Source organism: Amia ocellicauda, chromosome 5, assembly GCF_036373705.1.
Source record: "Amia ocellicauda isolate fAmiCal2 chromosome 5, fAmiCal2.hap1, whole genome shotgun sequence".
In the NCBI taxonomy this organism is placed as follows: Eukaryota; Metazoa; Chordata; class Actinopteri; order Amiiformes; family Amiidae; genus Amia; species Amia ocellicauda.
This window is the reverse complement of record NC_089854.1, coordinates 2,882,782-2,910,138: the sequence shown is the minus strand read 5'-3', so window position 1 is coordinate 2,910,138 and position 27,357 is coordinate 2,882,782. Positions and strand designations below refer to the sequence as shown.

The 27,357-nt window shown below is 48.2% G+C and overlaps 2 protein-coding genes across 5 annotated transcripts; both read right to left on the bottom strand.

Annotated features, from left to right (window-relative positions):
• Positions 1-12,530: 12,530 nt before the first annotated feature.
• snrpe (small nuclear ribonucleoprotein polypeptide E) lies at positions 12,531-15,018 on the bottom strand. The gene is made up of 5 exons (XM_066703252.1): positions 14,828-15,018; positions 14,401-14,427; positions 14,039-14,101; positions 13,198-13,276; positions 12,531-12,842 (listed from the first exon to the last, which is right to left on the bottom strand). The coding sequence occupies exons 1-5, from the start codon at positions 14,879-14,881 to the stop codon at positions 12,787-12,789; spliced, it is 279 nt and encodes a 92-aa protein (XP_066559349.1). The 5' UTR covers positions 14,882-15,018; the 3' UTR covers positions 12,531-12,786.
• A 394-nt stretch (positions 15,019-15,412) lies between these two features.
• zc3h11a (zinc finger CCCH-type containing 11A) lies at positions 15,413-26,576 on the bottom strand. Of its 4 annotated transcripts, none has more exons than XM_066703222.1 (17): positions 26,449-26,576; positions 24,362-24,810; positions 23,786-23,950; positions 23,271-23,390; positions 22,987-23,110; positions 22,612-22,812; positions 22,236-22,328; positions 21,810-21,890; positions 21,447-21,578; positions 20,763-20,870; positions 20,297-20,461; positions 19,613-20,125; positions 19,262-19,320; positions 18,530-19,163; positions 18,252-18,430; positions 17,984-18,156; positions 15,413-17,786 (listed from the first exon to the last, which is right to left on the bottom strand). In XM_066703222.1, exons 3-17 carry the CDS (start codon positions 23,837-23,839, stop codon positions 17,555-17,557), a joined length of 2,868 nt encoding a protein of 955 aa, XP_066559319.1. In that variant the 5' UTR covers positions 23,840-23,950; positions 24,362-24,810; positions 26,449-26,576; the 3' UTR covers positions 15,413-17,554. The 4 variants fall into 4 exon arrangements, with proteins under 4 accessions (XP_066559319.1, XP_066559320.1, XP_066559322.1 ...); XM_066703223.1 differs by having other exon boundaries at positions 24,362-24,423; XM_066703225.1 differs by having other exon boundaries at positions 19,613-20,122; positions 24,362-26,576.
• Positions 26,577-27,357: the final 781 nt, after the last annotated feature.

Genomic DNA, 27,357 nt, shown 5'->3' with positions numbered 1-27,357 from the left:
TCTCAGGGGCTTTCATAAATGCTCTGCACAGAGTAACACGGGGGTGCGTTCATTACCCCTCAGGCTGACAGGTGAGCGTGGGCATAAACCTTTGAGATTCTGCACAATGTTTAAATTCTGCCTCTTACCTATTGATTTAATCACAAGGCACAACTCTGAGTGGACACAACAGGTCCCCGGGAGATCAGGAGCACAATTCTTTTTTTTTTTTTTTCTATACAACTATATTTATTGGCTGCATGCTCTTGAGTGTGAGGCACTTTTTGTCAGTCAGTGTCCAGCTCTCAAACTGTTAACTGCTGTTGTTGTTGTTGTTGTTGTTGTTGTTGTTGTTGTTGTTGTTGTTGTGGCAGCGCCTCTCTCTCGCTCTCCCCGTGCGCGCGGAGCCTCCGTGGCGCGGGGTTACAGTGCAGAGCCGCTGTGCCATTCCTAATCCCCTCTGTTCCTGCCTTTGTGTGAAAACCCAGCAGGAAGTGGGAGCCGGGCAGACAACAATTAACAAAAGAACTGTGAGGAATACAATCAGCCATCAATAGGAAACGACAGGCCTTTGTGCCAGTTTCCATGGAGATGCTAGACTACCAGGACTCTAGGATTATAGACCTTTCCACCTTTCCTCCTCTCGCTCTCTTTCTACCCCTATTTCTCTCTCTCCCTCCTTTTTTTTAAGCAATGCCAGCAATGCACACACTGGGTCTGTGACCTTTGTTCTTCCTCGATTTTATGGTTTTGTTGTCAATATTCTGTACACCGTTTCTATTTTCTCAGCCTCTGTTGACAGGAGGGCCGTGTGTTGCCTCTGTGCCAGGCGCAGACTAAGACGCCTCTTGCAGTTGCCCAGGTCTCTGCAGAACAGTCTTCTTGAATAGAAGGCATTCTTCTGCTCATGTAGTAGTAAAATCAGTAGTAGTAGCAATAGTTATTTTGGGGGACATTTTACCCATAGCAGCATTCAGAGACGAGGTGAAAAATTAATTGGCAACCGCTGCTGCAGAGACACTGACTGTGCAACCAGACCTTGGCCTGACTTCACTGTGAAGGATGAAGCACAAAGGAGCTGGGGGCTCAAGCCTGGAACCCACCTGTGAACGAGCCCCTCACCTTCACCTTTGCACCACCACTATAGAAACAGTGATAGCGATGGAGAAGAAGAGAAAGACACAAGATACAAAGGAGGGAGAGAGAGGGAGGGAGGACGCTGTGGGCTGTTTGGTGCTGCGATTTCCAGCAGCACTTATTATAAAAGGCTAAAACGATAATAAAATAATTGCAATAATAATACAATTTCCTTGTGTCAAACTAGGAGAACATCTCTCTGAGAAAAATCCCCGTTTCTAAACACATTCAGAACAGCCAGGTGAACAACACGACACAATCCATACCCTTCTTAAGGATGCTGGGGAGAGAGTACTTTGATGTGTTTCAATCACAGGATCTGGCACACTGAAATCTGTATTTGCTGCGACCACAGCTCTGTTCTTGTCCTCCCCCCGAGTGGCAGGCTGGGGGGTACAGCTGAGCTGAGAATAAAGCAACAGGATACTAAACCCAGAGAGTGTGGCACAGGGGGCCGTGAGTCAGTGCCGTACTCAAACAGAGGAGCCCGGAGTCAGATCTGCACAGATAAAGTCAGGAAGTGTGACCCTGTTAAAACGGTTAAATATAGAAAAACTTCTCTCTTTTTTTTCTCTCCTTCAACACATTATTTCTGTTTATTACCATTTCAGGTAAAAGTGTATCCCGTTTATCTATTTCTCAGAACAAACACCACGCCTAGCCTGAGATCTTTATCAGAACAGATGTATTTGAATTAATGTATTATTTCAAAAGCATTTATTTTTGGATTTAAACTGTTGGCAGGTGTTTGGGTTATTTTTTCTTCATTTTTTTTATGGGTTTCTTTAAAAATACAAAACACACTGATTTTCATAATGCGTCACATTACTTAGCTAACCTTGTGAAAACCATATTTTGAAATAATTAATCATCACATTGAAACAAACACTTTCAGCAACTTTTAACATTAAAAGGAGCCCCTTCAACAATAACCTATTATTATTATAATTATAATTATTATGAATTATACTGCTGTCTCCCATTAACTCCTTGTTATTTTTCAGTACAAAGAACATAATAAACATGTAATTCAAACCAAACAATTTATAGAAGCTTTTATTATACTTATATTAATTATTATTAACAGGAGAGGTGCCCAGAAAGCGGCCACACCTCACACGCTTCTGTACGAGTTGTGTGGTGTCTAACTGCGCAGCTGTGGTGAGATAAAATGAAAAACGAAAACACCCGATCTGTACCCGTCGACATGCAAGGGAAGGCACCCTAGGTCACTCTTAAAAATTAAAATAAATAAATATTCATACTCAATGTGAATATGTTGTTTTTTCTTTGCGACGTTGCTTTGAAACACAGCAGCTTAAAACCAGAAGCCACTGCCCGAGCAATCGTTCCTCACTCAATGTGGGCCTACTTCTTCTTTCGACTCCCGTTTAACGAAAGCCATTAACTGCAACCAGGCTCCATAACCAAAACCCGACACTGCTAATTTAGTCCCCAGGAACACGAGGCTCATTAGCAGACAACTGCAGAGTAAGTAAAAGAGAATATATGTGGTTAATTTTTTATATATATACACATATCTTTTGCATTGCTGACCCCAGCAGAAAACAAGTCAGTCTATTTCAAATGCCTTCTGTCCCGACTCTGTTCGGTGGTTCTGCTTATTCACACGTTTTTAAACCGAGACGCAGAAGGAAAGGCAACCAGAGACCTTGCAGATAAAACAAGAAACCCGCAAATAGACGTATCATAGGCTGGAGACTGAGCTTAAATTTGCCAACGATGGATATAAAGATATACGTGTGTGTGTGTGTGTGTGTGTGTGTGTGTGTGTCTCACATCCGTAAATGTAACGATAACAGAACTGCGAGGATCACTTCGTACTAGCAGATGACCCCAATTTATGCTCCACAAAGATAATAAATAAAAATCGCTTTTGCTTCAAACTAAATGACACAGCCGTCTCACAAAAATCCATTAAGCATAATTTTAAAATTATGCCAGGATAATTTCATTTACAAACCTTCAAAACCTCTCATGCCTCCATTGTAAAAAAGCAAACAAACAAACAAAAAAGTAAATTTAACAGTCAAATTATTGGCAGCAGAGTACCCAGCCAAATCCCCCGCCAAAATAACAGAGTTTACCACATACACAGAATTACAGATAGGGACGTCATGTCAATACACAGTGACAGGGCCCAGGACTGTATCCGGCTCGGCGGCATGTGCTGTATAGAAGTGTGTACAGTGTAACTGTGGATTGAAAACACATCCCTGTCTGTAATTCTGTGTGTATGGTCAACTCTGTTATTTAGGCTTTGTGTTTCGTGCAGCTTCCCTCGACTGAAGGAGTTTCGGGTGAGTGACCTAGACTGGGATCCAGGGACACGCGCAGAACAGCGGCCCGGCGGAGATGATCGGCAGGTTATACAGCACGGTTCTTCGTCCCACGCCACCCAACTCTGGAGCTGAAGCCGACTCCTTCAAGAGTGGAGAGAGACGGACGTTAGACATTTCCTTACTGGCTGGACGATCTCATCCAGGCGTTTCTTACTGAGGGTCGACAGGGAACAACTTGGCTGGGCGGCTTGTTCCACATTCCCACAAATCCTGTCTCAAATTCTGGGATCCGTTAGCTACTAGAAACCAAATGAGTGTTTTAAATAGAGACATTTTTTTAACATATGTTCTTATGGTATGTGGTGCAAATTCCGTCGGCCACAAACAGAGGGAGAAAGTATTAATTCAATAAATAAAAAAGCACAAGTATAACTTATGAGAGCACAAAACTACTTCTGATCAACATTTGGTAAATCCCGGGTCACGGACGGTGCACACCTGGCTCGCTGTGATGGACAGGACTGTGTGGGAGTCGGGGAACACAGGTGTGGGGGTGCAGACAGAGAGGAAGAAGCCCCCCCATCCGTGTACCTGCCAGGGCCCCAGACAGTGCATGCTAGATTAAAAACCAGGCGCATACAGACACACAGGCAAACACAAACAAACAAACCAAAAAAAAAGTACTTCTCTGCAGGGCTGGAAGAAATATCAGTAGTGCCCGACACAAAGCAAGTGCTGAAAATAGCCGGAGCACAATGCAACCTGCCAGAGTGTGTATGAGATAATGTCTAATTGAAAACACAGCGGCATTGTCCTGCTGTCACTAACTCTATTGTCCTGCCCCTCTATTGGCACGGCGCGATTGTTCCCTGCCATTGTGCGGCCCGGCTCGCCCCGTATTGTTATAATTTCATTACTCGTTTATTTTTTGTTCCCTTCTCCTTTTCTCTCTGCCCCCTTTTGTTCGCAGGGTTTTAGGAACTTCAGTTGTGTGTGTGTGTGTGCGTGCGCCAGTATGCCTGTTTGTGGAGGGACAGAGTGTGTTACACTGGGGATTTATTGCAGTGTGTCAGTGCAGGTTTTTCCAGTGTGTGTGTTGTGTGTTTGGAGAGGGTGAAGGCGCCTGTAAAACAACGGTTCGGGTAGCTGTTTGTTGAACACTGTTGGGTGTTTTGCAGGTCTAGGTTTGGATGCGAAGGTGTGATGTTGGGTGTTTGTACACTATGGGGTTGGGTTCTCAGTTAAAGCTGACTCACCCATCGCAACACAAGGGCCTAGACCAACACTGAACCTGCACTCCTCATGAATCACAAGCATGACGGGTGATGGTTTAGCATATGCATCACCTTGATGCATCGGTGCCTCACCAGCGCTGTGACATGGTATTGAACATTGAAACTGTAAGATAAGAGACGCAAAATCTAGGAAACCGATCTGACCGGCTCTGAGACGCTGAATGCCCAAAAGTGATCACAAACAAACAAAAACAAACCTGAGAACCCGTTCTGAGTGGCTGGACTGCGTGCGGGTCAGCCTGGTCCCGGTCAGAACCACAGCCCCCGGCCGCAGATGGGATATGGACACCGTGCAGCTTGAAGACAAGCAAAATAATTAAAAAAAAAACAGACGATACAGAAAAGTACGACTCATCAATTAAACGGTTCGCCGCAGCAGCAGCCGCACACCTGGCTTTTTCACTTCCTCCTAATTTAATGAAAACATTGTGTGCTTGATACTAAAACCAACACACTCCAATTGCATTTATTGTCAGAAGTTTTGTTTTATGATTTACAAATAAACTGTGATGGGGTACAAGTTTGTAATGTCCAGGTAAGCGATTTGGTTTGTATATTATGGTCTAGGCTGAAAAATTGCTAGGTGGCCACATAGCTGAGGTGCAGTTTGTTCACAGGAGACCATCTTTGGCTTTGAAGGTCTGGCGACTTCAGCACAATACCGAGCTGCTCGATGTCGTCCTTTGGATGAAGTTAAAGCAGACGAGCTACTGGAGGTGTACAACATCGTCAAAGCTCACATCGGGTTGGTGTGAAATACGTTACCAGAGAGAATGCAAAACTGACACAAAAAAAGAAAAAGTTGTTTTCATATCTGTTTTCCAATAATCGCTATTTTTCATCAAGCATCTTACATCTCTGCGATCATATCCAGCTGAGTCCAGCCTCGATGCATCGGTGCCTCACCAGCGCTGTGACATGGTATTGAGCATTGAAACTGTAAGACAGATAAGACAAAATCTAGGAAACCGGTCTGACACCCAAAAATGATCTTCAAGAAAAGATCTAAAACGAATCTGAGAACCTGTTCTGAACGCCTGGTCCCGGTCAGAACCACAGCCCTCGGCTGCATCTGGAATATGGACACCATGCAGCTCGAAGACAAGCAAAATAATTGAAACTAAAATAAAATAAAAAACTAGACGATATCAGATAACAGAAAAGTACAACTCATCAATTAAACGGTTCGCCACAGCAGCCGCACATACAACGGTTTTCTGACTCTAGATTGAAAATTGAACTACTTTTTTATACTTCCTCCTAATTTAATTTTAAAAACATTGTGTGCTTGATACTAAAACCACCACCACCCCCCACCCCAACACACAAGACTTCCAGAAACACATCTCCTCCCCTCTTCCAGTTTAGAGAACTCAAATCATCTGTGCCAGCCACACCGATCGAGCTGACACAGTGATCGCCGGTCTGAGTGTGACTGAGGCCCGTCCGGTTGCCAGTGGCTCTCGAAGGCATCCAGGTGTGTGATGGCACAGTCTGAAGATGGCTCGTGAAATTAACAGGAGATTAACATCATTCCCCAGAAAGAAGGGAGGCTGCGTTGCAAATTGCATGCTTACCTGTTTTTTAAATTTGTTTTTAAACGGGAGCTTGTCACAAGTCTGCTTTGATAGTTGTAGTCAAATGGCCTCCCCCCTTCAGTAGACTCATTGTTACTCCACAACCCATATAGATTAATGTACATTTGTCATTGGACTATACTTCTGTGTCATAATGGTATCTTTTCAGAGCTGGTTGCCAACAATGACCATCCTACGCATTTAAACACAAAGATCCATTTTGCCAGTGAGACTTCCTGACCTGATGGCCTATATATATAGGTGTGTGTGTGTTTATTACAACACAGACATAACAGACAATGCTATCAAACAATCGAAAGAGACAACTCGCAATGACCAAAAAAAAAACAAGCAAACAGAAAAAGCGTTACCTTTTTACATACCTCGGATTATACAGAAAACCTAGAACTAATTGGCCTCATTTGCATGTCCTTCCTCCCGGTCTGAGAGCTGCTGGAATGGGATGCTCTCCAGGAGTTCGGGATGAGAACAATAGCGAAATTATGACTAGGACTCGTGCGGAACACACAGGGGCCGGTGTGTGAGATCCAGGGAGGCGAGTTGCCCTGCAGAGCGAGAGGGCTGTTCCATGCGCAGGACACATAATCATGTCTCTGTAAATGCCTCGAATGCAAATGATCTTTTACAAGTAAAATGCACATCAAAACTCAAAAAAGCAATACCTGTAATGTATGAACTCCGTTCCCCCAGCACACACACACACACACACACGTTTGAGCAGATCGAACGCACTTCCTATAATGTGGTCAACAAAATCATGAATGGGCACCACACCAGCAGAGCAGAGAAACCCAGCAAGGACCAGTCCAAACAGGAATCACAACAATAATAATAATAATCAGAGCCCTACCACACACACACACGTGTAAATAAACAGCCCTGGTCTGTTACGGTCACAGAGAGAATGGGGCGCAGGGCTGACGGTCTGCCACCTGGCTGGACTGGGCGACGGCGGGGAAAGGTTTGGCGCTTTTATTCTCGAGAACAAAGATCCATGTCGAACAATTGGGAATCGCTGAAGGAAAAACAGCAGGAAACCGCCACAAGGACCACAATCCGGCTCTGGCAGGGCTTTTCCGTGAAGCGATGGGTGGCACGCCGGGCCGGGACCGTGGAGCCGAGTGTCTAACCTTTCCATCTCCAAATTCCCAGCTCCAGGGCAGAATAAAATCCAAAAATCCGTGGTGGCACCCCTCCCCCCCACAATGCCTGCCCCCTGGCTCACCCCCCCACCTGTTATGTCTGTGTGCATTGTTGATGGTATCGCCTCCATGCAAAAAGGCATGTGCACTAGCGATGACCCTCAGAGTGACACCAAAGAAGGGCTGTTACAGTAGCAGCACAACAGCGGTCAGGTATATGTGAGAGGGCCTGGGCAGGGCGCACAAAACATTGTGGATCGTCCGTTTCTAGGGCAGAGGTTGCCTGACCTCACTAACCCCACCTCAGAAGCATCGCCAGCTCAGGTTCGGGAGAAGCAGCTCAGAGACGAGGCGGAACAGCTCTCCACTCATGGGGTCGGCACTGTGGAGGTGTTACACGCAAACGGCAGAAAAAGGAAGGGAAATTAATCCTCCTGTAACTGACGCCACGAGAAAAACTACAAATACAAATTCGCTCTCCGGGCAACGGGGCGGCTGCTGCTGTTGAGCCCCTGAACTCGCACTAATCTTGTTCTGCTTCTGGTTGCCTCTTATGTTTTCTAAAAAGCATTTCCTTAATGTGTTCCTTGTGTTTACTTCTTTGTGTATCTGTACGGCAAAATGTGTTGCGGTTTCTTTTCACTTGAAAAAGAAAATAAAGTTCATTACTACTGCACAACAACAGCCAATACGTCCCCAAAGCTTTTTAAGTTTCTATTCTACAAAGCTAGTGATTCATTTAAATGTTTCACCCAAATCTACTGTATTAATAATGATCTCAGACTGCTAACTCCTACAGTGTAATGATTGATGGTCAGGCTGAGTTGCAGGGGCTGCCCCAAGGCCCGGATCAGTCTCACTTCTTTGAATGCATTACTGCTCACAGGAGGACGCTGGTTAGGGAACAGAGGACACGTTTAAAGGTCCTGACAAACCCACAGGGGAGCACAGATCCTTCAGCCCCCTTTCCCTGCCAGACCTGCCACTTCTGTTTCGAGGAGTGAGTGCAAAGGACGTCAACACTTTAAATCACTCTTCCATGGCAAACACACCACAACACCCAACACATACCAGAGCACGCACAAACACACAGGGCCTGATTAGACCCTCATGCTAAAGGTAGGTGTTTTGCAGCTAGGTCCAGAGATGTGCTGTTGGGGGGGTGGGGGTGGGACGATACTGCAGCACCTCAGCATGGTCTGGGGTGTTAATGTCACTGGACTAGGGCGCAAACGATGTGTAACCAACTGGAAGACCTGACCTGCACGGCAATTTGTCAGTTTTGTCCCGGTTCCCCTCAGCTTTTACCTTCCTTTGCAGCGCCTTTGGTTTTCAGTGTTTTGTGTCATGGTTTACTGCAGTTGTACCTCTTTCTTACCACAATTTCCTATACTTCACTGTGGTTTTACCATATTAGAAAAAGTGTAAGAGTAAATTCAACAATGCATTAGGCCCAATACACCATATTTTAAGATTTAAATGTGAAGGATCCCTAATGCAATTCAAAGAGCTACAACAACGGACAAAGTAAGTGAAGCTCATTTTATGAAATGGCCTCAATCTTGCACAGGTTTGCGATGTCGCACCTCTATAACGCCTCCTAGTTTCAGTGACACGGGCGCGTAAATAACCAAAACCCAGAACCAGGCCAGGCCGTCACACGTGTAAGGAGCCGGTGAGCGGCGGGCTCGGGGGGCTCGGCGGGCTCGGGGGGCTCGGGGGGCTCGGGGGGCTCGGCGGGCTCGGCGGGCTCGGGGGGCTCGGGGGGCTCGGCGGGCTCGGGGGGCTCGGCGGGCTCGGCGGGCTCGGCGGGCTCGGCGGGCTCGGGGGGCTCGGGGGGCTCGGCGGGCTCGGGGGGCTCGGCGGGCTCGGCGGGCTCGGGGGGCTCGGCGGGCTCGGGGGGCTCGGGGGGCTCGGGGGGCTCGGCGGGCTCGGGGGGCTCGGGGGGCTCGGGGGGCTCGGGGGGCTCGGGGGGCTCGGGGGGCTCGGCTCCTCCTGCGCCGCCGCTTCCTCCAGGTCGCGGTCGCCGCCGCGCTGCTCCCCGCTGATGAGCCTCCTGCCTCGGCTGCGTGTGATGCTTATCGCACTTCCTCACGAACTGCGCAGCCCTGCAGCCCGTGCGAGTTTATATTTTTAAATCGCGCTTTCATGGGTGAAACCCAGTGTCAGCATCCAGATACTACAGCAGCGCTATCGCGACATCTTTTTCTTTCTGTTTATGTTGTCTAGTCTTGTGATCCGTTTTCTTTATTTTCGTCTTTCAACGCACCTTCATTCATTGCAATTGAGACTAATCCTAAATCTGAATGAACCCCAATTCTTAACGCCTCACGAATCAGAACCATCCTATATGGACCTGGACGGCCGGGCCGCTGTGACCGAGTCTGAAAACTGACCAGAATGGCCGCCACTGCCAGCCCTGCTGCTTATTGTTCCCGCAGAGCTCTCAATTACTTAATTGAACCCTTAATTGAATTAATTTCCTAAATCAGACACTTCGAATTATTTAAGCAGTAGGGGGTTTAAGTATAGAATTGTATAAGACAGTTATCTTAATAAGGAACCAATTTTTACTAAAAAGTCTAAAAAGTCAAATGTAAGCAAATTACTTCAATTAAGGGTTCAATTAAGTAATTGAGAGCTGGGTTGGAACACAGAGCAGCAGGGCGGGGGTCCCCAGGCCGGGGGTGAGACCACTGCTGTCCAGTACACTGCGCCAGAGCTGCCCAGTCCTCCAGAGCAGGATTGATAGGTAACCTTTCATCATTAGTGTCTTCACACCTGGAACAATTCCACAGTGATCAGGTAAGCAGGTGGTTTGTTAAATGAAGTTAGAGATCATTTGATATAGAAAATGAACTTTGCTTTTCAGTCCTCAATGACCAGAGCTGAACACGTTTTTGTTTAATTGTTCAATAGCGATGTAGGCTGGACAGGGGCTCTTGGGGGGGCGGGCAGCGCTGCCAGTGGACACACAGACGCACTTCATTAAAATCACCTCCATCCACTTGTACCCGAACTCCACACAGCAAACGGGAAAAACAACAGCAAGAGCTTCCCGCCGCCGGGACAGCAGCAGTGGCTGGACCGGTCCGGGGACATTGACGGTCCAGCGTGTGACTGCGCTCATTTCACACAGGGCAGTTTGGATGGCAGTTAATGAGGGGACGCAGTGTGGGTTTCTTCTGAGCGACGATTGTAATTTTAAAGAAGAGTGACCATTAAACCCATCAATGATCTCACATGGACAGGCAGAGGCTGGACAGACGTCGCCACCTGGTGGCGGTGTTGTGAAGCACATCACTCCAAGAATCGCTCGTATGACGCAGGACGCACATTTCCGTTTTGAAGCATTAGCATCCCCCCCAAATAATATAGTCAATGAATCAACCAAACCCACTGAAAGCAACAGGAACAAGGGCAGACAAGTATAATGTGTTAATATGGGCCAAGTACAGGACTCTTAAACAGCTTTGATATCCAGTATTGGCTGGGATGTTCATACATTAAAAAAGCTATCCTGTTTGGCTCACTAATGAACCACGAAGTTACAGAAAGAGAACTGGCTCAACAGGTAATATGGGACACCCAACAGTCAAGCAGGCTTGAACTGGTGATCCCCCCCGGCCAAATAAAGACTAAAAATCCGGACAAATCTTGAATGAATATAATTTACAGGTAGGGATGCACCGATACCGATACCAGTATCGGGTATCGGTCCGATACTGTGCTCATGTACTCGTACTCATAGAAATGTTCCGATACCTCTCACCGATACCACTTCATGGCGGAGCGAGTCTTTTCCTCTCGCACTTCATCAGCAATATGCATATTCAGTTACAAATTACACACGTCTGTCTCTTGATTTAGATTGAATATTCCTAATGACTAAATGATCTCGTTGCAAACCCGGGTCTCTGGATCAATGCCTTCAGTCAGCTGTCTGATCATGATGCTCATTGTTGTATTAGTGTGGCTCTGTAGATTTGAAAACGCGTTTTCTGCATTGACACGCAGCTGTAAAACGCTTTCGTTTTATGCTATTTTTATAACTGGTTATTTACACAGTGTATTGCTAAAGGTTATTTTTATTTTATTCTTGTTTATGTAGCCTTTATGCGCACATTTTGATAAAGTGAAGAATCGCAGCTCGTCTCTGTCCTCTGATGGGACAGATGTGTCGGTGCAGGAGAGACAGGCTGGCTGCTGTGGCGTTTACACTGCTGTGTCTTCAGCATCGATACAGGACTGAGGAGCCCCTCGCTTCACACAGGCACACGGAGTAAAGACACTGAGTAAGACTTCGGCCAGCTGCCCGGGCACACGGAGTAAAGACACTGAGTAAGACTTCGGCCAGCTGCCCGGGCACACGGAGTAAAGACACTGAGTAAGACTTCGGCCAGCTGCCCGGGCACACGGAGTAAAGACACTGAGTAAGACTTCGGCCAGCTGCCCGGGCACACGGAGTAAAGACACTGAGTAAGACTTCGGCCAGCTGCCCGGGCACACGGAGTAAAGACACTGAGTAAGACTTCGGCCAGCTGCCCGGGCACATTGAGCTCACAGCTGATCATGGAGATGAATCTGTTCATCAAAAGAACCCGCCTCTCACCTTCCCAAAAAGGCTCAGTCCTAGAGACCCACTACTGTATGAGGACTATTTCAGTCGTTGTTACAGCAGGCTTTGTGGTGTAGTACTGCTATTCAGTGAGGTAGACATTTAATTGAAATGTGGAGACAGTGTTCATTTTCATTTTTGGATGTCAGAAATAGCCTGCTGTTATACATTTAATACTCAGATATTTATATTTTATTTTGTATCAACCAGAGTGCATCTGACAAATAAAAGCTTTCTTCAAATGCACTTTGATGGTAATTGTCATTTTTATGGGAGCAATACTGCCTTATTAAGTACTCGGTATCGGCAAGTACCCAAATGTAAGAACTCATACTTGTACTCAGTCTGAAAAAAAGTGGTATCGGTGCATCCCTAGTTACAGGCACATTAAATTGTGTCATACTGGTACTTAAATCCAACATCACCTCGCTGGATTAATGAAACACAGACAACAGCTGTAATAGAAAACAGTCCAGATGTTTAATACGGAAACACATACACAAAAAATACTATATAGTGTAAGTTGCAAAACAGGAAGGGGACAGGGAGGGGAAAGAACTAAGCTGTTTAGCAGCCAAGTCAGCAAGTATGTCTGGGTCTGAATTGAGAAATTTGTCCGCACAAAAACAAAACAACCCGGCTCAGGTTCTCTTCGCGCTGGAAAACCACGGCAGCAGTGTTGAGAGTTGGGCCATACGGACAGACTGGACAGCACTAAGTAGCTACACTCTGCAGTAAAGTAATGTTGTCTCCTTTCAACATGATCCGTCCTGAAACAGACAAATAAACACGAATGTAAACACGTTCAGTTCAAACCAGCCCCGGACCCTAACCAAGAGACAGAATGACACAAGCGACCCGCAACTCCCGGGCGGCTCCAATCTGCAGTGCACCTCCTTCACGAGCCGCACTGGGAACGCGACGCACAGCTCTTGCCAGCGCCTCCGGTTAGGAAGTCATATTCATTCCGTCGACCATTTTTGAATGCGGAACGCGGCGCACAGACCTTTCAGTCTCACAAGACAAGCGCGTCCCCCGCACGCATGCACCCACCCACCCCCCGAGACCGAATCATCTCAAGCCTTCTGAAGGTCACTGAAGCCCTGTACACATCTGCGCTCTTACCCAGGGGCTTCCTGTTTTTCGTCTTCATGTGGACCTCCTCGGCATCATCGAGCACCAAGTTCATGTATTCATCAAAACCCTGAAAAACAAACAGCTGTCAAGGACAGATCTGTGCACAGAAGACCAAACAAATAGTTAATCGATGTAAAGCAATATATCCGTCTGCAACAACCTACACACATCTTTACCAAAGTGAAAATCAAGTCAGCCTTCATGTCCAGTCTGGCTAAGTGACCTCTGACCTGGGCATAAAGGGAAGTTATATGCGGAAACCAAATTAGCGGCACCTATTCTTTAAGTTTCAGATTCCACAGCCAAACGGTTTCTATACCCTCCACAGCCTCTTTAACTTCACGCAATGCAGAGCAAGCCGTGGCTTTTTCCGCCAGTATAGGAGATGAACGCCCCACTCGGAGAGCTCTGTGCACATTCACGTACAAAACACGTCCCTCGTCTTGCGCAGATTTGCATGGACAAGATACACTGAGCTAAAATAATGTAGTTTTACTGCTACATCAGTAGAATTTGCATGAAAACCTGCGAACCTCGAGAGATCTCGACAGTTTAGGTCAGATCCCCAGGAAAGGCCAACCACATCAATTCAAATGTTTTTACTTGAAATCATGTAGACAGGAACCCCGGAGGGGGAGGGGGAGGGGGATTACACAGAGGCACAACTTTCAAGCAAAAGGAAGGCTACTGAGGCTGAATCCCAAAGGAAGAGCTAAGCAGCAGCCTATGAGAGACACCCTGGGGAAATCTCTTGTGCAGTTGGCCCCAATAGCTGTGGTGACCCTGGTGTAGCAGCCGCAGGCCCCGTGGGAGAGAGAGGTTCACTCACAATGATGCAGCCTTCTATCCGCATGTTCACCTGCTCGTACAACCACACCTGGATCCGGGATCTCTGCGGGAGGAGAGAGACGACCGTTAGCCCAGCGGCGAAGGGACCAGGTGGGAGAGGAGAACGATACAGACAATGAAATGCAGATGCTAAGTGCAGCGTTTTAATTTTAATCATTCAAAGTAGTGTCCCCCCAGAGCCAGGCTGATGACTCTGAAATCAGCTCACTGAAACCACCCATCATTCATGGACTGGGCTGGACATGCTAGTCTTTCAGGAGTCAAGCCAGTGGGACCCAGAGAAGAACAAAAAACACATTCACAGACTTGGGTTTGTGTAAAAGCGATGGAATGGATACTCACGTTCTGCAGATAGCGGAAGATGAGGTTCTGTGAAACAATGCGTCAAGGAAAAGCACAGGACACTGATCACAGGCCTTTACATACAGGGAGCACAACCACTCACACACAGAGAGAGAGAGAGAGAGAGAGAGAGAGAGAGAGAGAGAGAGAGAGACACCCCCTCTGGGCTGGCTCACATGGGCGCCCTCTCCGGTAAGCGCAGTATTATAGCGCGCACGGATTTGCTAATGATGCGCAGCTACCAATCAGTAAACATACATATAGTACGTGCAATTCAACCACCGCAGCCATAAACACAAAATCATTCCGTAAAGCAAAAACAAATACAGTAATATCATTTGCTAGCGATACAGTATTATATCCCTCGCATCAAACCTGGATTAGTTATGACACGCCTAAAACGACGACAGTTATCTTTTAAGGATACAATGGGCTGCACCATCACTTTCTGGACTTTCTGTCCTTGCCCTCGGTACGCCATGGTTCCTCTGTAACGGTTGGGTTTCTTTTCTTTTGACGTTTAATTTTCTGTAGTTTCCTCTCTGGTTCTGCGTGCCAATCCGCGCTTCTTTCTTCCTGTGCGAACGAGCTCCACACGCCGCGGCCAACTTCCGCTTATAATGGCGGGTTTCCGGTCCAAACGCAAAGCACTATGGGATGCTGGAAGGCTACAGACTGCCCGGAGCCCGTGCAAATCCTATGAGCGCCACCGTCCCGTAGGAGGCCGTAATCGCACGCAATGCATCACCCTGTTCAGATGTGACCCCCTACCCTGCTGGGTTTTGTTCCACCCGAGCTCTCAATTACTTAATTTCCTTTCAGTGTTTTATACCATAGGGCCTGTAAGTATAAAATTGTATAAGGATCTTATTAAGGAACCAACTTTAAGAAACCCCTGCCCTAGATAACATGCAAGTCATTCATTCTGTTCTTTCAACAAATTACTCTTGTCGTTCTGATGCAGCCAGTCACCCCACACACCTTTTGAAAAAGATACAAATAAAAACATAGGCCTTTTTAAAAAAAAGTTTTGTTTTATTTACAAATGAAAAGTGGCATTGATGGTAGTATACAGGCATTTTAAATGAAAACATTAAGCAACAAAGAAACCCAACCCCAGACTCCTTGGTTAACAGAGCAAAACTCAGTTTCATCCCAGCAATGAGAGCAGCGCAATACAGGCCAATCAGAAAGGTTTACAGGTATTTTGCCCAGGTGAACAGGACTAATTCATCATGTGGATATTGTATCTACAGCTTGCAAAACACACACACACACACAGGTAAGGCATGTGCCGTATCCAGCACGTGCACATCTACAGTCAGGGCAGACCAGGATGAACACAATCCACCCCCCCACACATAGACGGCAAGATAACGTCCCTGAGAAGCTGGTTTTCAACCTATGAAATTCACATACTGACAGAAGTCTGACAACAACAAAAGAGATCTAGCCAAAGCTTCTACAGATGGGGATTGAAACGGAGGATGGTAAAATGCCGATCGTTTTTTTTTTGTAGCTATGGGCAAGTGTTTTTTTCCCCACCTCCCAGAAATCAATTCTCAGCTCTTTAAGCAAACAATGCATGGGCCCCAAAGCGGTCTCAGCACTGCAATGGAGGTAAGACATACAGCACATCAGTACTTAAGCATGAAAATGAAAAATACTGTGAACATAATCATCATCAAAAAATCGACACACAAGAGGAAATGGTGTAGTGACTGATCCACCCTCCCCTCGACAGAGTGCACCACCCTTCAGTGTTGCATTTCTCATTAGTTCTGGTCAAACACGGCGGGGAACCTGGGAGTCTGCGTCCTCGTTCCCGGCCCCTCAGCCGTTTCAGTCCGGAGCACCAGGAGCGGCGCGGGGCGGGGAGCTGGCTTCACACGCGCCCGTTGGTGAACGGATTGGATTGCATTCGCAGTACAGGGAACTCACGCCACAGGGTCAGTCACAGTGGCGACTGCAAACTACCATCGCTGGTGTCTGAACTAAAATGCAGTTCACCTCTGTCATGACTTTCAGCTCTAACGCAAGCGCTCTCGCTCATATCCACCTCTGTCCTCGGGACCAGGCTGGCATTTCAACACTTTTGTCCCTGTAGCAGCATTTTTAATGGAACCAGTGTTTCCTTTTTTTTTTTTTTTTTTAAACTACATGATTTGTACAGACTGCAGTGAATATGCAGACATTAATATTTTCATTATTCTTCTAATGTTTCTACACCCCTTAACTGCAGCCTCCAGTCTGGATGGGAGGGTCCGTCTTGTCTTTACTGAAGCGGTTAATAGACACCGAAGAGGAATAAAAGGGGATTTGTTGCCATTTTCTTTTTCCATACTTAACTCCAGGACCATGAATTCAGCCTGCATGCAGATTACCAGCACGGCTACATCCAGTTTTAATTTATTTCATTATTTAAAGGTGTCAAAAGTCTATTAATTGGATCGGCAAACACCGAGGCAAGTGCGGTCGACCGAGCCCCCCTGCTTCTGTTGCTCCACACCACTTCTAATTCAGGATGTTCTACACCTGCGCAGGCCGAGTATGGGCTCCGGCTGGACCGCTTCATGGCAGCTCTTCAGTAGATCTGATTCGAGTCGAGTCAGTGGGATGTAACTTTGCTGCACAGGGGAGATTGTACGGGCCGGCTTCTCTATGTTAGATCCTCCCCTCCACACGCGAGGAGAGGGGGTTTGACCATTCTTCCGTTTGCAACTGTGAAAAAATGACTGATTTAAATCTATAAGAAATCCTACAAGAAAACAAATACTTGTGATAAAAATTCCCCCTGGGAACACTGTGCAGAAACATTTAAATGTTAAATGTGCAGAAACTATGCAAAGGAAGGGAGAAGTTTAAGTTACAAGAAATACACGTTTTTTGGGGCAAAAAAAAAGTTAAAAGAAAAACCTTTCCCTACTTTACACATATATATATGAATCCAGAGCGGAGGGGGTTCATCTTAGGCAGGAGCAGCGCTGAATGTGAGGGGGAGACATTCAACTTCTTAGCAATTAAAAAAACGTGGGGAAGTAGTATTTCTCACACCCCATGTCCGATTCTCGAAGCAGTGGCTGTTGCTCTGTACGGATTTAAAACAAGTCCATTGGGAAGTCCCCGCGGCCCGAGTGCAGTCCAGAGCGCGGCTCTAGTTGCCGATCATCTCCGAGAGCTCCAGCAGCAGCTCGTCCTCGTCCTTGGCGGGATCCAGCTCCAGGTCGTCCTCCAGCCGGTCGTCTGAGAACTCCTTCATGAGCTCCTCGAAGTCGTCCACAGCGGAGCCCGAGGCCGGGCCGGCAGGGGGGCGCCCGGAGGTGGAGCTCAAGCGACGCGCCTTCGCCTGGGAGGAAGGCCGCGCCGGGGGGCTCATCACGGCGGGGCTGCGGGGGTGGGGAAGAGAGAGAGAGAGAGAGGGGCGTGAGTGAAGTTGGAGACCGGGGGGGATCGCAGCAGAGTACGGACACCATGTTGGGAGACGATAAGAGAACGAAGGACGCCTGTGTGGGGTCGGGGGGTGTTGAACTGAGACGAAGCAAGAGCACAGACTGCGAGGGAACAAAGACAGAGAGCGGGTTACCTCGCTGTGGCGGCCGGAGACACTTGGGTTGGCTCAGGCATGGCAGGGTTCTGCTCCAGGGTGGGGGGTGGCTGTGGCTCTGCCTGGGGGGCAGCAGGGGCCTCCTCTAAGGGGCCGGGGGCCCGAGTTCCCTCCCGCAACGTCACGGTTTCTGGCTCTGTTTTTGTGGTGGTCTAAAATTAAGACATGCGCAAAAGTTAAAGAAAAACCCATAAATAAATACTAAGACCTGCTTTAATAGCACTCCATCAGCCCCACAGCCACTCACCTGGGTCTGCTTGCAGGGCGGCTCCTGCGCCGCCTCCTCCGAGGCAGAGGGGGCGCTGTTTAGAGGCTTGACGGCCGCGATGGCAGACCGGGGGCCCTCGGACGCTTTGCGTTTCTGGCCCAACCTCACGGGGGCTGCAGGCTTCACCACCGAGGGCTTCACGTTCAGCTTGGGACGCACTGGAACAGAGAGAGACCGGATTACAGCAGCCAGACTGCAGACGGGGCTCGACCGATCGCCCCATTTCCTGGAGGAAGGCGGAGACACGAGATCGTTACCTTTGGGTTCCGGCGTCGGCACCTTGGCCACGACTTCTTCCACCTTCACCACCTTCTCTTCGGGGGCAGGGCTGGGTGCCGGCGGTGCTGTGTCTCCGGGGCTCTCCGGCACAGTGGAGGAGCCGGGCCTGGGCTGTGGGGCTGGGGTGGCGGGAGACGGGCCCTCCTGAGCAGCAGGGAGGAGCTTTGTGTGTTTGAAAGGGGAGGCGGCCAAGTCCACGGAGCCGCCCCGAGCAGCGAGCGTCCGCTTGGCCACGAGAGATGTGGGCGCCCCTGCAGCGACCCGGGCCAGGGACACAGCCGGGGCAGTTTCCTTCTGCCTGAGAGTGATGCGCTGTCTCACCGGGGCTGGCGGGGAGGGTCTCTGCTGGACGGGAGTTGGCACCGGCTGTACTTTAGCCGGTCTCTGCCGGATCGTGGTGGCCGGTCTGCGGGGGGAGGTGGGGGCCTGGGGGGGCTCCTCCCGTTGCTTTGCTGGGGACGGAGGAGAGGGGACGGGCGCCTGCACGGGGGGTGGGGGAGCGACTGTCTCCCCCTGCAGCCGGCGCATGCGCTTCTCTCGCATTATCTCCTCGAAGCTCTTCACCTTCACCGTCTCTGCCGGAGAGACGTCTTTAACGCCGTCCGCGCCGGTCTGAGGGAGGAGAGGATGTTAAACCCAGTGGCCACGCTAACAATGAAACAATCGTTTAGAAACACAGCCATTCAGATGGACAGAAATTCCCACCCCACCTCCGCAGCAGCGCCTGGCTCCTGGGGCTGTTCCGCAGTCTTCTCTTTATTCTGAGCTCCTTAAATAAAAAAAACAAACACATGCATTGAATATTTAAAATAATAATTAGTCTCAGGTGAGGGGGGTGGGGTGGGGAAGAAGAAACACTTACACCATGTCAATTACTGGGAAAATGTCCCCCCCACCCCGTTTGAAAGATGAGGCTCTCGAGTTAAGAGATGTCGTCCTACCCCCCCCGGCATGTGTGGTCAGAATTAAGATGCTGCTTTTCCTGCTGTGAAGGACTGAACAGTTTTAAAACGCTCCTTCTATAAAGCTCCCTGTGTCTAACAGCATCACGGTGTCCTGACCTGCAGCCGGCGCTTTGGGGAGGCGCAGGATCCTCCTCTGTCTGGGGCCTGGACCGGCGCCGTCCGTGGCATCTGGGGTCTTCTCTGCGTCTGCGCCATTCCCCATTGCGCGCTGCATGCGGGCGGCTTTCTCCCGGCGGATCTCTTCCAGAGTCTTCACCTTCACCGCACCCGGCACGGCCGCCGGCCCCTTCTCCTCCGGCCCACCCGCCACAGGCTTCGCCGCCTCCTTGCTGTCTCCCGGGCTGTGGGGGGGCGTCGCACCCTTGGCGTCCTGCTCCGACTCGAGGCGCTTCTGCTTCCTGGCATGCAGGATCTCGGAGAAGGTCTTGATGCGGGCGCCAGCGGGGGCCCTGGCGGCTCTCTGCTCGGCCGGGGGGTCCACGGTGGGGGCTTGCTCAGGGGGGGCACTCCCTCCCTCCGCCTGGGACTTGGCCGCCTTCTCCAACCGGATCTCCTCCAGGGTCTTGATGCGGATCCCAGCTGACGGTCTGCCCTGAGCCTCACTCTCTGCTGGAGCCAAGAGAGAGCTGGGACAGGTCACCAGGCCGTCTCACGAAGGGACACACTCACACGTGAATTTGTTTACATTTCTTTTTAAGCTTAAAGATGAACAGAATAATACAACAGATCGAATATATACATCTGTTAGCACTAACAGAAGGTGAGAAAAGACCATCTCACCTGTTTCAGGGGCTGCTTGATCCCCAGGCAAACCCAGTCTCTCTCTCACAGGCTTTAGGACCGAGAGCTTAGAAAGCGCTTCCCCGTCCTCAGGACACGCCACCTTACTGCCCAGCCGCTCTGCCAGGCTGCGCTTCAGGGGCAGGTCGCTCTCAACCGACAGATCTGCAGAGAAGACGGGCAAAGCTTCAGCTCCTCACCCCCACGTCACCCACAGACTCCCACGTTCACCCTGTACTCTGTGAGGAGACACTGGGTGACTCCGTTTCCACCCAGCATGACACACCGCCTCACCCTCTCAAACTGTTGTCATCATGCCAATTGTGTCCCGGGCCAACTGTGTCTTTACCCAAGGATTACAATAAAGATGTGCAATGAAAGTATCAGGGCGACGCAGTAGTGAGAGTACAGAACGTGTGTGACGGTCACAGTGTGACAGGTTACGGGGCGGAAGGTCACAGCGTACCTTTGTTGACCATAACGGTCACGTCTCCCACAAGGGCCGCCTTCCGTTTGCCCAGCCTGTCCGCTATGCTGCGCTTGATGGGGAGCTCGGGCTGGACGGGGAAGGCTGCTGGGGAAACAAAGGGCAGGGATACAACACCATATGAAGAAACCCGGCACAGAGCACCAGAAGCACAGCCACATGATTTAAAGACTGACAAGCTCCCAGCACACACAGACTCATGCACCACAAACTGGAGTCACCTTCTCTAGGCAGCCCCACACTCTCCTCCCACCAGGGTTAACCGCCACCAACTCTTGCCCTGCTCCAGGTGCCAGGGGCGAAGGTCCAAATCAAATAATAATCATAATTATTCTCCTAAAAAGTGATCTTTAAATCAAGTTTATCTGTTACTCTCCATCACTGCCTCCCACCGAGATGCTCTGTTTTAGTCGTGCGAGATGCACATTGCGGAGAGCCGACGTAGTGGAACAAGAACTCGACACGAACAGATGGGAGATTTGAGATACGAGTTCTTCAGTGCAGTCCTGGAGGCACGGCCCGGCTCTTAATTACCAAACAGAACTAATTATGCAGTTTGAATTTCACCCCTAAGCGAGTGTTTTTAAGAGGCCTGTAAAAGCTGATGGACTCTTAGAAGCAGAGTTGCATCACTAATAGCACAAAGAGGATTTCTGTGCTTACGCTTCTGAACACCAAGCAGCGCCGGCCTCAACACCGTCCTTGCGCTCTCCTTCTCCAGGCTGGTCCCGTTGTTTTGTTGGGCTGGATGAGGAAGATCGTTGGCTGGTGGGGAACGGCTGTTGGGTGATTGTCCTGCAGTATCATAAAGATGAGTTATACCCAGACAGGCGTGGGCCACTACAGCGGATCTGCACTTTGGCTTTAAAACTGAACTTCCAGCTTAAAACTCAAGCGGAAAGGAAGGCTAACGAGATATAAGTCAGACATTCGACAGTTACTTTTCTTGTAAAGGGATTCAGAAAAGGAAGGACAGGAATGAAAACGCAGAGTGAGGACGTGCTTCTGAAAGTGCCGTTTAATTACCGGATCTCTTCAGATTGGCCTTCAGAGTCTTTCTCAGACGGATCTCTTCAAGTGTCTTGATGCCGAAGTTTAACGAATCTTCTGCAGACACAAAACGGGAGTTAAAACGAGCACACAGACATACACACTAAAAACACCGCATCGCACTCGGACGCCACGAAGCCCTGGCGTTCGACCTCGCAGGGTTGAGCGCAGGCCTGTAAATCACAGTGCTTGGGTTGTGTTTTTCCATCGTTCTGACCTTTAAATCGCCGCTGTACAGAATTAAACTGTGCATGACTGAGAACTGCGTTTGTCAATGTAAACTCATACAGTGGAGCTCTGGGTGTGTTTGTGCTTTACTTCTTTTGGAAAGTGACACTTGGTCACGACCACAGCAGCAGGTCTCGTATTTCTCAATGCCTGCGCAGCGCGTTGCTGTCGTACCTCTGCTGCCGTGGCAGAGCATTTTCCTTGGCGACGCGGCCTGCGATGACTCTGCCGCAGTCCTGCTCTCCTCTCCTTCCTCCGAGAACTGATCTGCGGCCCCAGGGAAAACAATGCACAGGTTCACACACTGAAGCTTTCGACTCAATGGCAATTAATGTACAACAATTACCAGTATGGAGGAAAATCAAAGCAACACGCTAGGTTTTAATATCGCCGGCATATAAGTTGATATGCAAAAGATGTTTATGGACGACTGAAGCATGCAGTAAGACTTCTTAAATTAGAGCTCACACTCCAACAAACAAATCGGCTCATGCCGTAGATTACAATGTTGCATCACACGACTGGGGGCCGCAGAGGTTCATGCACGTACCATCGTCATCCTCGTCTTCGTCGTCGGCTGGATTGATGACCACGGGGGGGTGCGTGGGGCTCGGGACGCTCTCCGAGTTCTCTGCCTTGATGACCCCGCGGAGCTGCGGGTTGGCTGGGCTGGGGAGGGCGGTGGGGGCAGGGGGAGAGAGGGCGGCCAGCGGGGCTTCCTCCTCTACCTCCTCCTTCCTCAGGACGGGAGCTGCAAAAGGGACGCGTCGGACAGAGCGATTAACGGACGATACTTATTTTTACAAAGTCGAGGATCAAATAGAATACATTGTGCAGCCCTGAATATCTGTGCTACAGGTTGTAACTTGACAATTTGCTCATCAGACAACCACCTGTGCGAGAGGCTGTGAAACCGGCAGCTCACCTTTACTGGCTGGGAGGAAGACCCCGTCGATGATTCGGGGCTTGTCGTGGTGAAAGGCACAGTTTGGCTTCTGGCAGCCAGCAGGCTGTCTCTCCCAGTAGCAGGCAATCTCACTGCGCCTCTTCTGCAAGGCGAAACAAACGGAAACCCCAAGCTTACTAGCGGGCACAGACAAGACGCACTGCAGGGGAGAGGACGTTGATGAAGTGGTCGCGTGAGGTGAAATTCATGTGTTTCAGGGTGCGGGAGGAAGCGTGTGTGAAGTGACCGGGCAGGACGCTCACCTCAATCTCCATGTGCCGGAACTTGCAGACTTTGCGGAAGCAGCGGTTCTCTTGCCAGAGGTTGCACACTGTCTCGCTGCCCATGGCCGCTTCGCAGTGACGGAACGGACAGCCGTCGCCCTGCGCAGGGAAGGTGACGGGGATCAGAAAAGCATGGAGGGGTTTCCTACCCAACCCTAAGGGAGGCTACAGAATGCAGACTTACAAAGCCAAGCAACTTTGTTTGTGGTCAAATAAATACATATACGAGGATTTCTCATAGCTGCAACACATATGCATCATCAGTACCAAACCTGTAGGATTGAAAAGCTTGATATTGCAGTTTACAAATGTAGGTCTATTGGGAAAAGATGCAGTTGATAGTTTATATAACCTTGCCTAAAAACACCAAAAAAAGGCACTAATATGTCTTTATTAACCAGTTCTGTGTACGATCTACAGTCTTTATTGACTAGATATGCGAACCATCTAGTGTCTTTATTAACCAAGTCTGTGCACGCTCTCCTGGGCCTCACCTTAGCACAGGTGGAGTAGTAGAAGAAATAGCAGTCATCTCCTTGGTTGGACATTGTGAGGAAACTGAAATAAGACTTCTTCTCAACAGGTCAGTTTTTCTTCCAGTTCAGGCAGCCTCTTCCTGGGTCACGTCTCTTCCAAGAACAGGCCCACGGGAATCTTCCCTGCTCACAGTAGTAGAAGCGTTTGGTTTTTATTTAGGCCCCAGTTTGTCAGGACTCAATTACACTGTAGGTGTTTGACAGCTACCAGTCTTGTCTCTGCACTACTGTACGAAGTCCTGGCTCCGGAAAGGTGTTTTATATTTACATTTAAGACAAGCCACGCAACTCACACCAAATACACCAGTGGGTTCTTGTTAGGTCACCTCAGGAATGTCTGGTAAATTAATCAATGACAATTCTAAGCTGCAATACGAAGAATTGACCGGAGGCCTGCAGATTGTAGGATACTGGTTCACAAGTTTGGACCTCAATATGGTGCTACAACTTAAAAAAAAGTATGCAAAACAAAATAAAGTGAGGATTTCCTCCCCATCCCAGGAAGACAGTGGTGTTTCCCCAGCCTCCCGTTACCTGGCGCGATGAGTGGGTAGTCCCCTTCTTCACCCACTTCCCAGCGGCCTCTCCTGCAGGTCCTGAAGGAACACTCGACCCATGAGTTATAAGGCAAAGGGTACTTGTTCTATTTTCCCCCTCTGACATACAGCTCCTGGGGTCTCTCTCATCAGCTGCCTGAAATCCCTAGAGACGGATAGGGCAAGTCTTTTTTTTTCTCCTCTCCTCTCTCTCGCTTAATATTTTTGTTTGTTGCCTTTTTTTTGTTAAAGCGGGATGATGGGGGGTGCATGTGGGCGTGGGGAATAAGGCGAGTGGGGATGTGGAGGAGGAGGCAAATTTCCTTTTTTTCCCCCGACGGGATTCCAGAAGACAGCCGGGAGGAATACGGAAAAAAAATTGGTGTGGGGGAAAAAAAGAAGAAAAAATCTTCTACTAGAGTCCACTGTGAGGGGGGGGGCAGAGGGCTGTGATAGAGAGAAATAGGACAGGGGGGGTGCCATGTTGTCACAGCAGAGGGGGAAGAAGAAAAAAAAAGTAGAGAAATCAGCCGTCTTCTAGAGAATTTGTTTTCAGTGATCTTCAGGCAGGGAGGACAAGTTGCTTCTTTACCTAAATTTAAAAAAAAAACAGAACAAAAAACACTCCCCCCTCCCCATCTTTTTTTCCATACAACATCATTTTGGGTTAGAATTGACAGGCTGCATGTTAGAAAGCATAGATTGGATGATTAAAATGCTTTCCATCCCATTTGCAGGACCCTGACCGTGTGTTACACACCCATCAGGGCACCAGAAAGCACAGGTGAACCCACTGCTCCTCGGCCACCTCATTAATCTAACGAGCTCAGAGACACCTTGTTCACACTTCTAGTTTAAAGGGTGTAAAAGAAAAACATCTGGAAACACAATTTTACACAACCAAACCAAACACGAAACCTTGCAACCACCTGGACAGTGCATGAGCATGTATTCATGTTAATGATACTTGATGTGTTGATCAACCTGGTCATTATCTCTCTCTACAATACTATTCCTATGAAGTTAGGACATCTGAAGATGACCATTCCTCACACCAGAATAAGACAGTATGAAATAAATCACATTAAATATGCTTGATTGTGGTTTGAATGTGGAGCATCACAGTAGGACGCATGTCAGATGACAATTTGTAAGCACAGTGATAAGGGCCCTGGTTCAGAGACTCATTTATTCACCATGACGTTTTGGCACAAACATACAACATTGTTTGGCACTGATCGCTATTTACAGATCATGTGAAACCCCTACACTGTCATGTGGGAAGTAGCCAACACATGTTGACTGTAAAAATTATAAAGAGAAACACGTTTTTGTTAATAAATTTAGGACCGATATATGATTCTGTGCCCCATGCTTTTCGTAGGGCTCCTTTATAAGACATGTTATAGTCGGTATAGATACGACTAATACCAATCATTTGGAGCTGCATGGTTGTGATAACTGGATCAGATTATCGGACTCAGAAAATCATGGAGGGCCGTGCAAAACTGCATCTACGTGTTGATCGTCAATACTGAACTTTCCTATATTATTATTACAAATACCGTGGCTGAAATACACTACTATTGTACATTACCAGAGATATATTGTGGACAATAAAAACACAGACAATGAAAGACATACGGTAACCTTACAGATCAACAAGATGGTTCACTGCCAGGAGGCGTTTATAATCTCCTACGATACTGTAATAATAACACACAGTCCGCCATGGGAGAAAATCAGGTTTCTATACAGACACTAAACTACAGGGTCACAATAGGTCCAGTAAAGCGATTAAAACTCCGGGATGTCTCTTTTGTTGTGCAGCGTTTTTAACCCGCTTCCCCGTCCCTAAACACACAGGTTAATACAATAGCACACAGCCAGGAGAGAGTAAATGGCACGACAATATGGATACAGTGGACGTGTTTCGATTATTATAATCTACTTAATCGCAGGAAGGCCTTCCGCTCCCTCGTCAACTAGCTTACATAATAGCTCGACACCACAATAAAGTAAAAAAAAATAACCCCAGTCCTCCCAATAAAACGACATAATTGAGTTAAATAACGCTTTAGTTACCCGGTGTTTATATATATCTATTAAAAAGAAAAGGATTAGGCTCGTTCCCCTGAAAGAGAAACGCGCAGCGTCGCCTCTTCTCTCCGTCCGCTCGTCTTCCTGCTGCGGCTTCGGAACAAAGATGGCGCCACTGCTGCTGATGCCACTAACAAAGATGGCGCCCGGCGGCTGACGTGCCAGGTGTAAAGATGGCGCTGGTGGTCTTTAGGGGGTGTCGCACAACGTCATGTGTCCTTGATAGGCAGTCTGAAATAAAGGCTGCTTTCATAATTATAGAAGTATTATTATCATTAACAGCAACAATAATATCTGACAGTAATGACAATAATCATTCATTTTCAGTGAAGCAGGAAGAGTCGCTGATTTTACTATCTCAGTAAACATACTTTTATATATTTTATGCACACTATGTTTAATACATTCAAAACTGCCATCAGCACTATGTAAACCCATACCCTATCACTATATACTGTTGCATACTGCATTATATTAAACTATAGCACACACATACACACACACACACACACATATTTAACACTCTGGTTACACATCTTGAAAAAGGGACACTGTTAGATAGATACTATTTCTCATTATACTCTGGATAGAGAGCTGATCAGTTGCAGATACTGTGGAAGTCTGCCCAGGGATGATCAATAAGATTGATGTCCTGCTGCTGTCCATTCAGGATTCAGTATTGACATTTGGTTGCTGTTATGTTCATTATCACGCTCCCCTAACAGCAGCTATTATTTGATGGTCAATTAATAATGAAGTAAAAACTGTTCAGATGTGTACTGCAGATATTAATGTTTTAGTAAGCTAATCAGACATGGCTGGGGTTTAATAGCCAATCATTAGATTCTGAGTTATCAAGTAATCTTCATTGCATGAAATTAGCCAAGCAGAGTT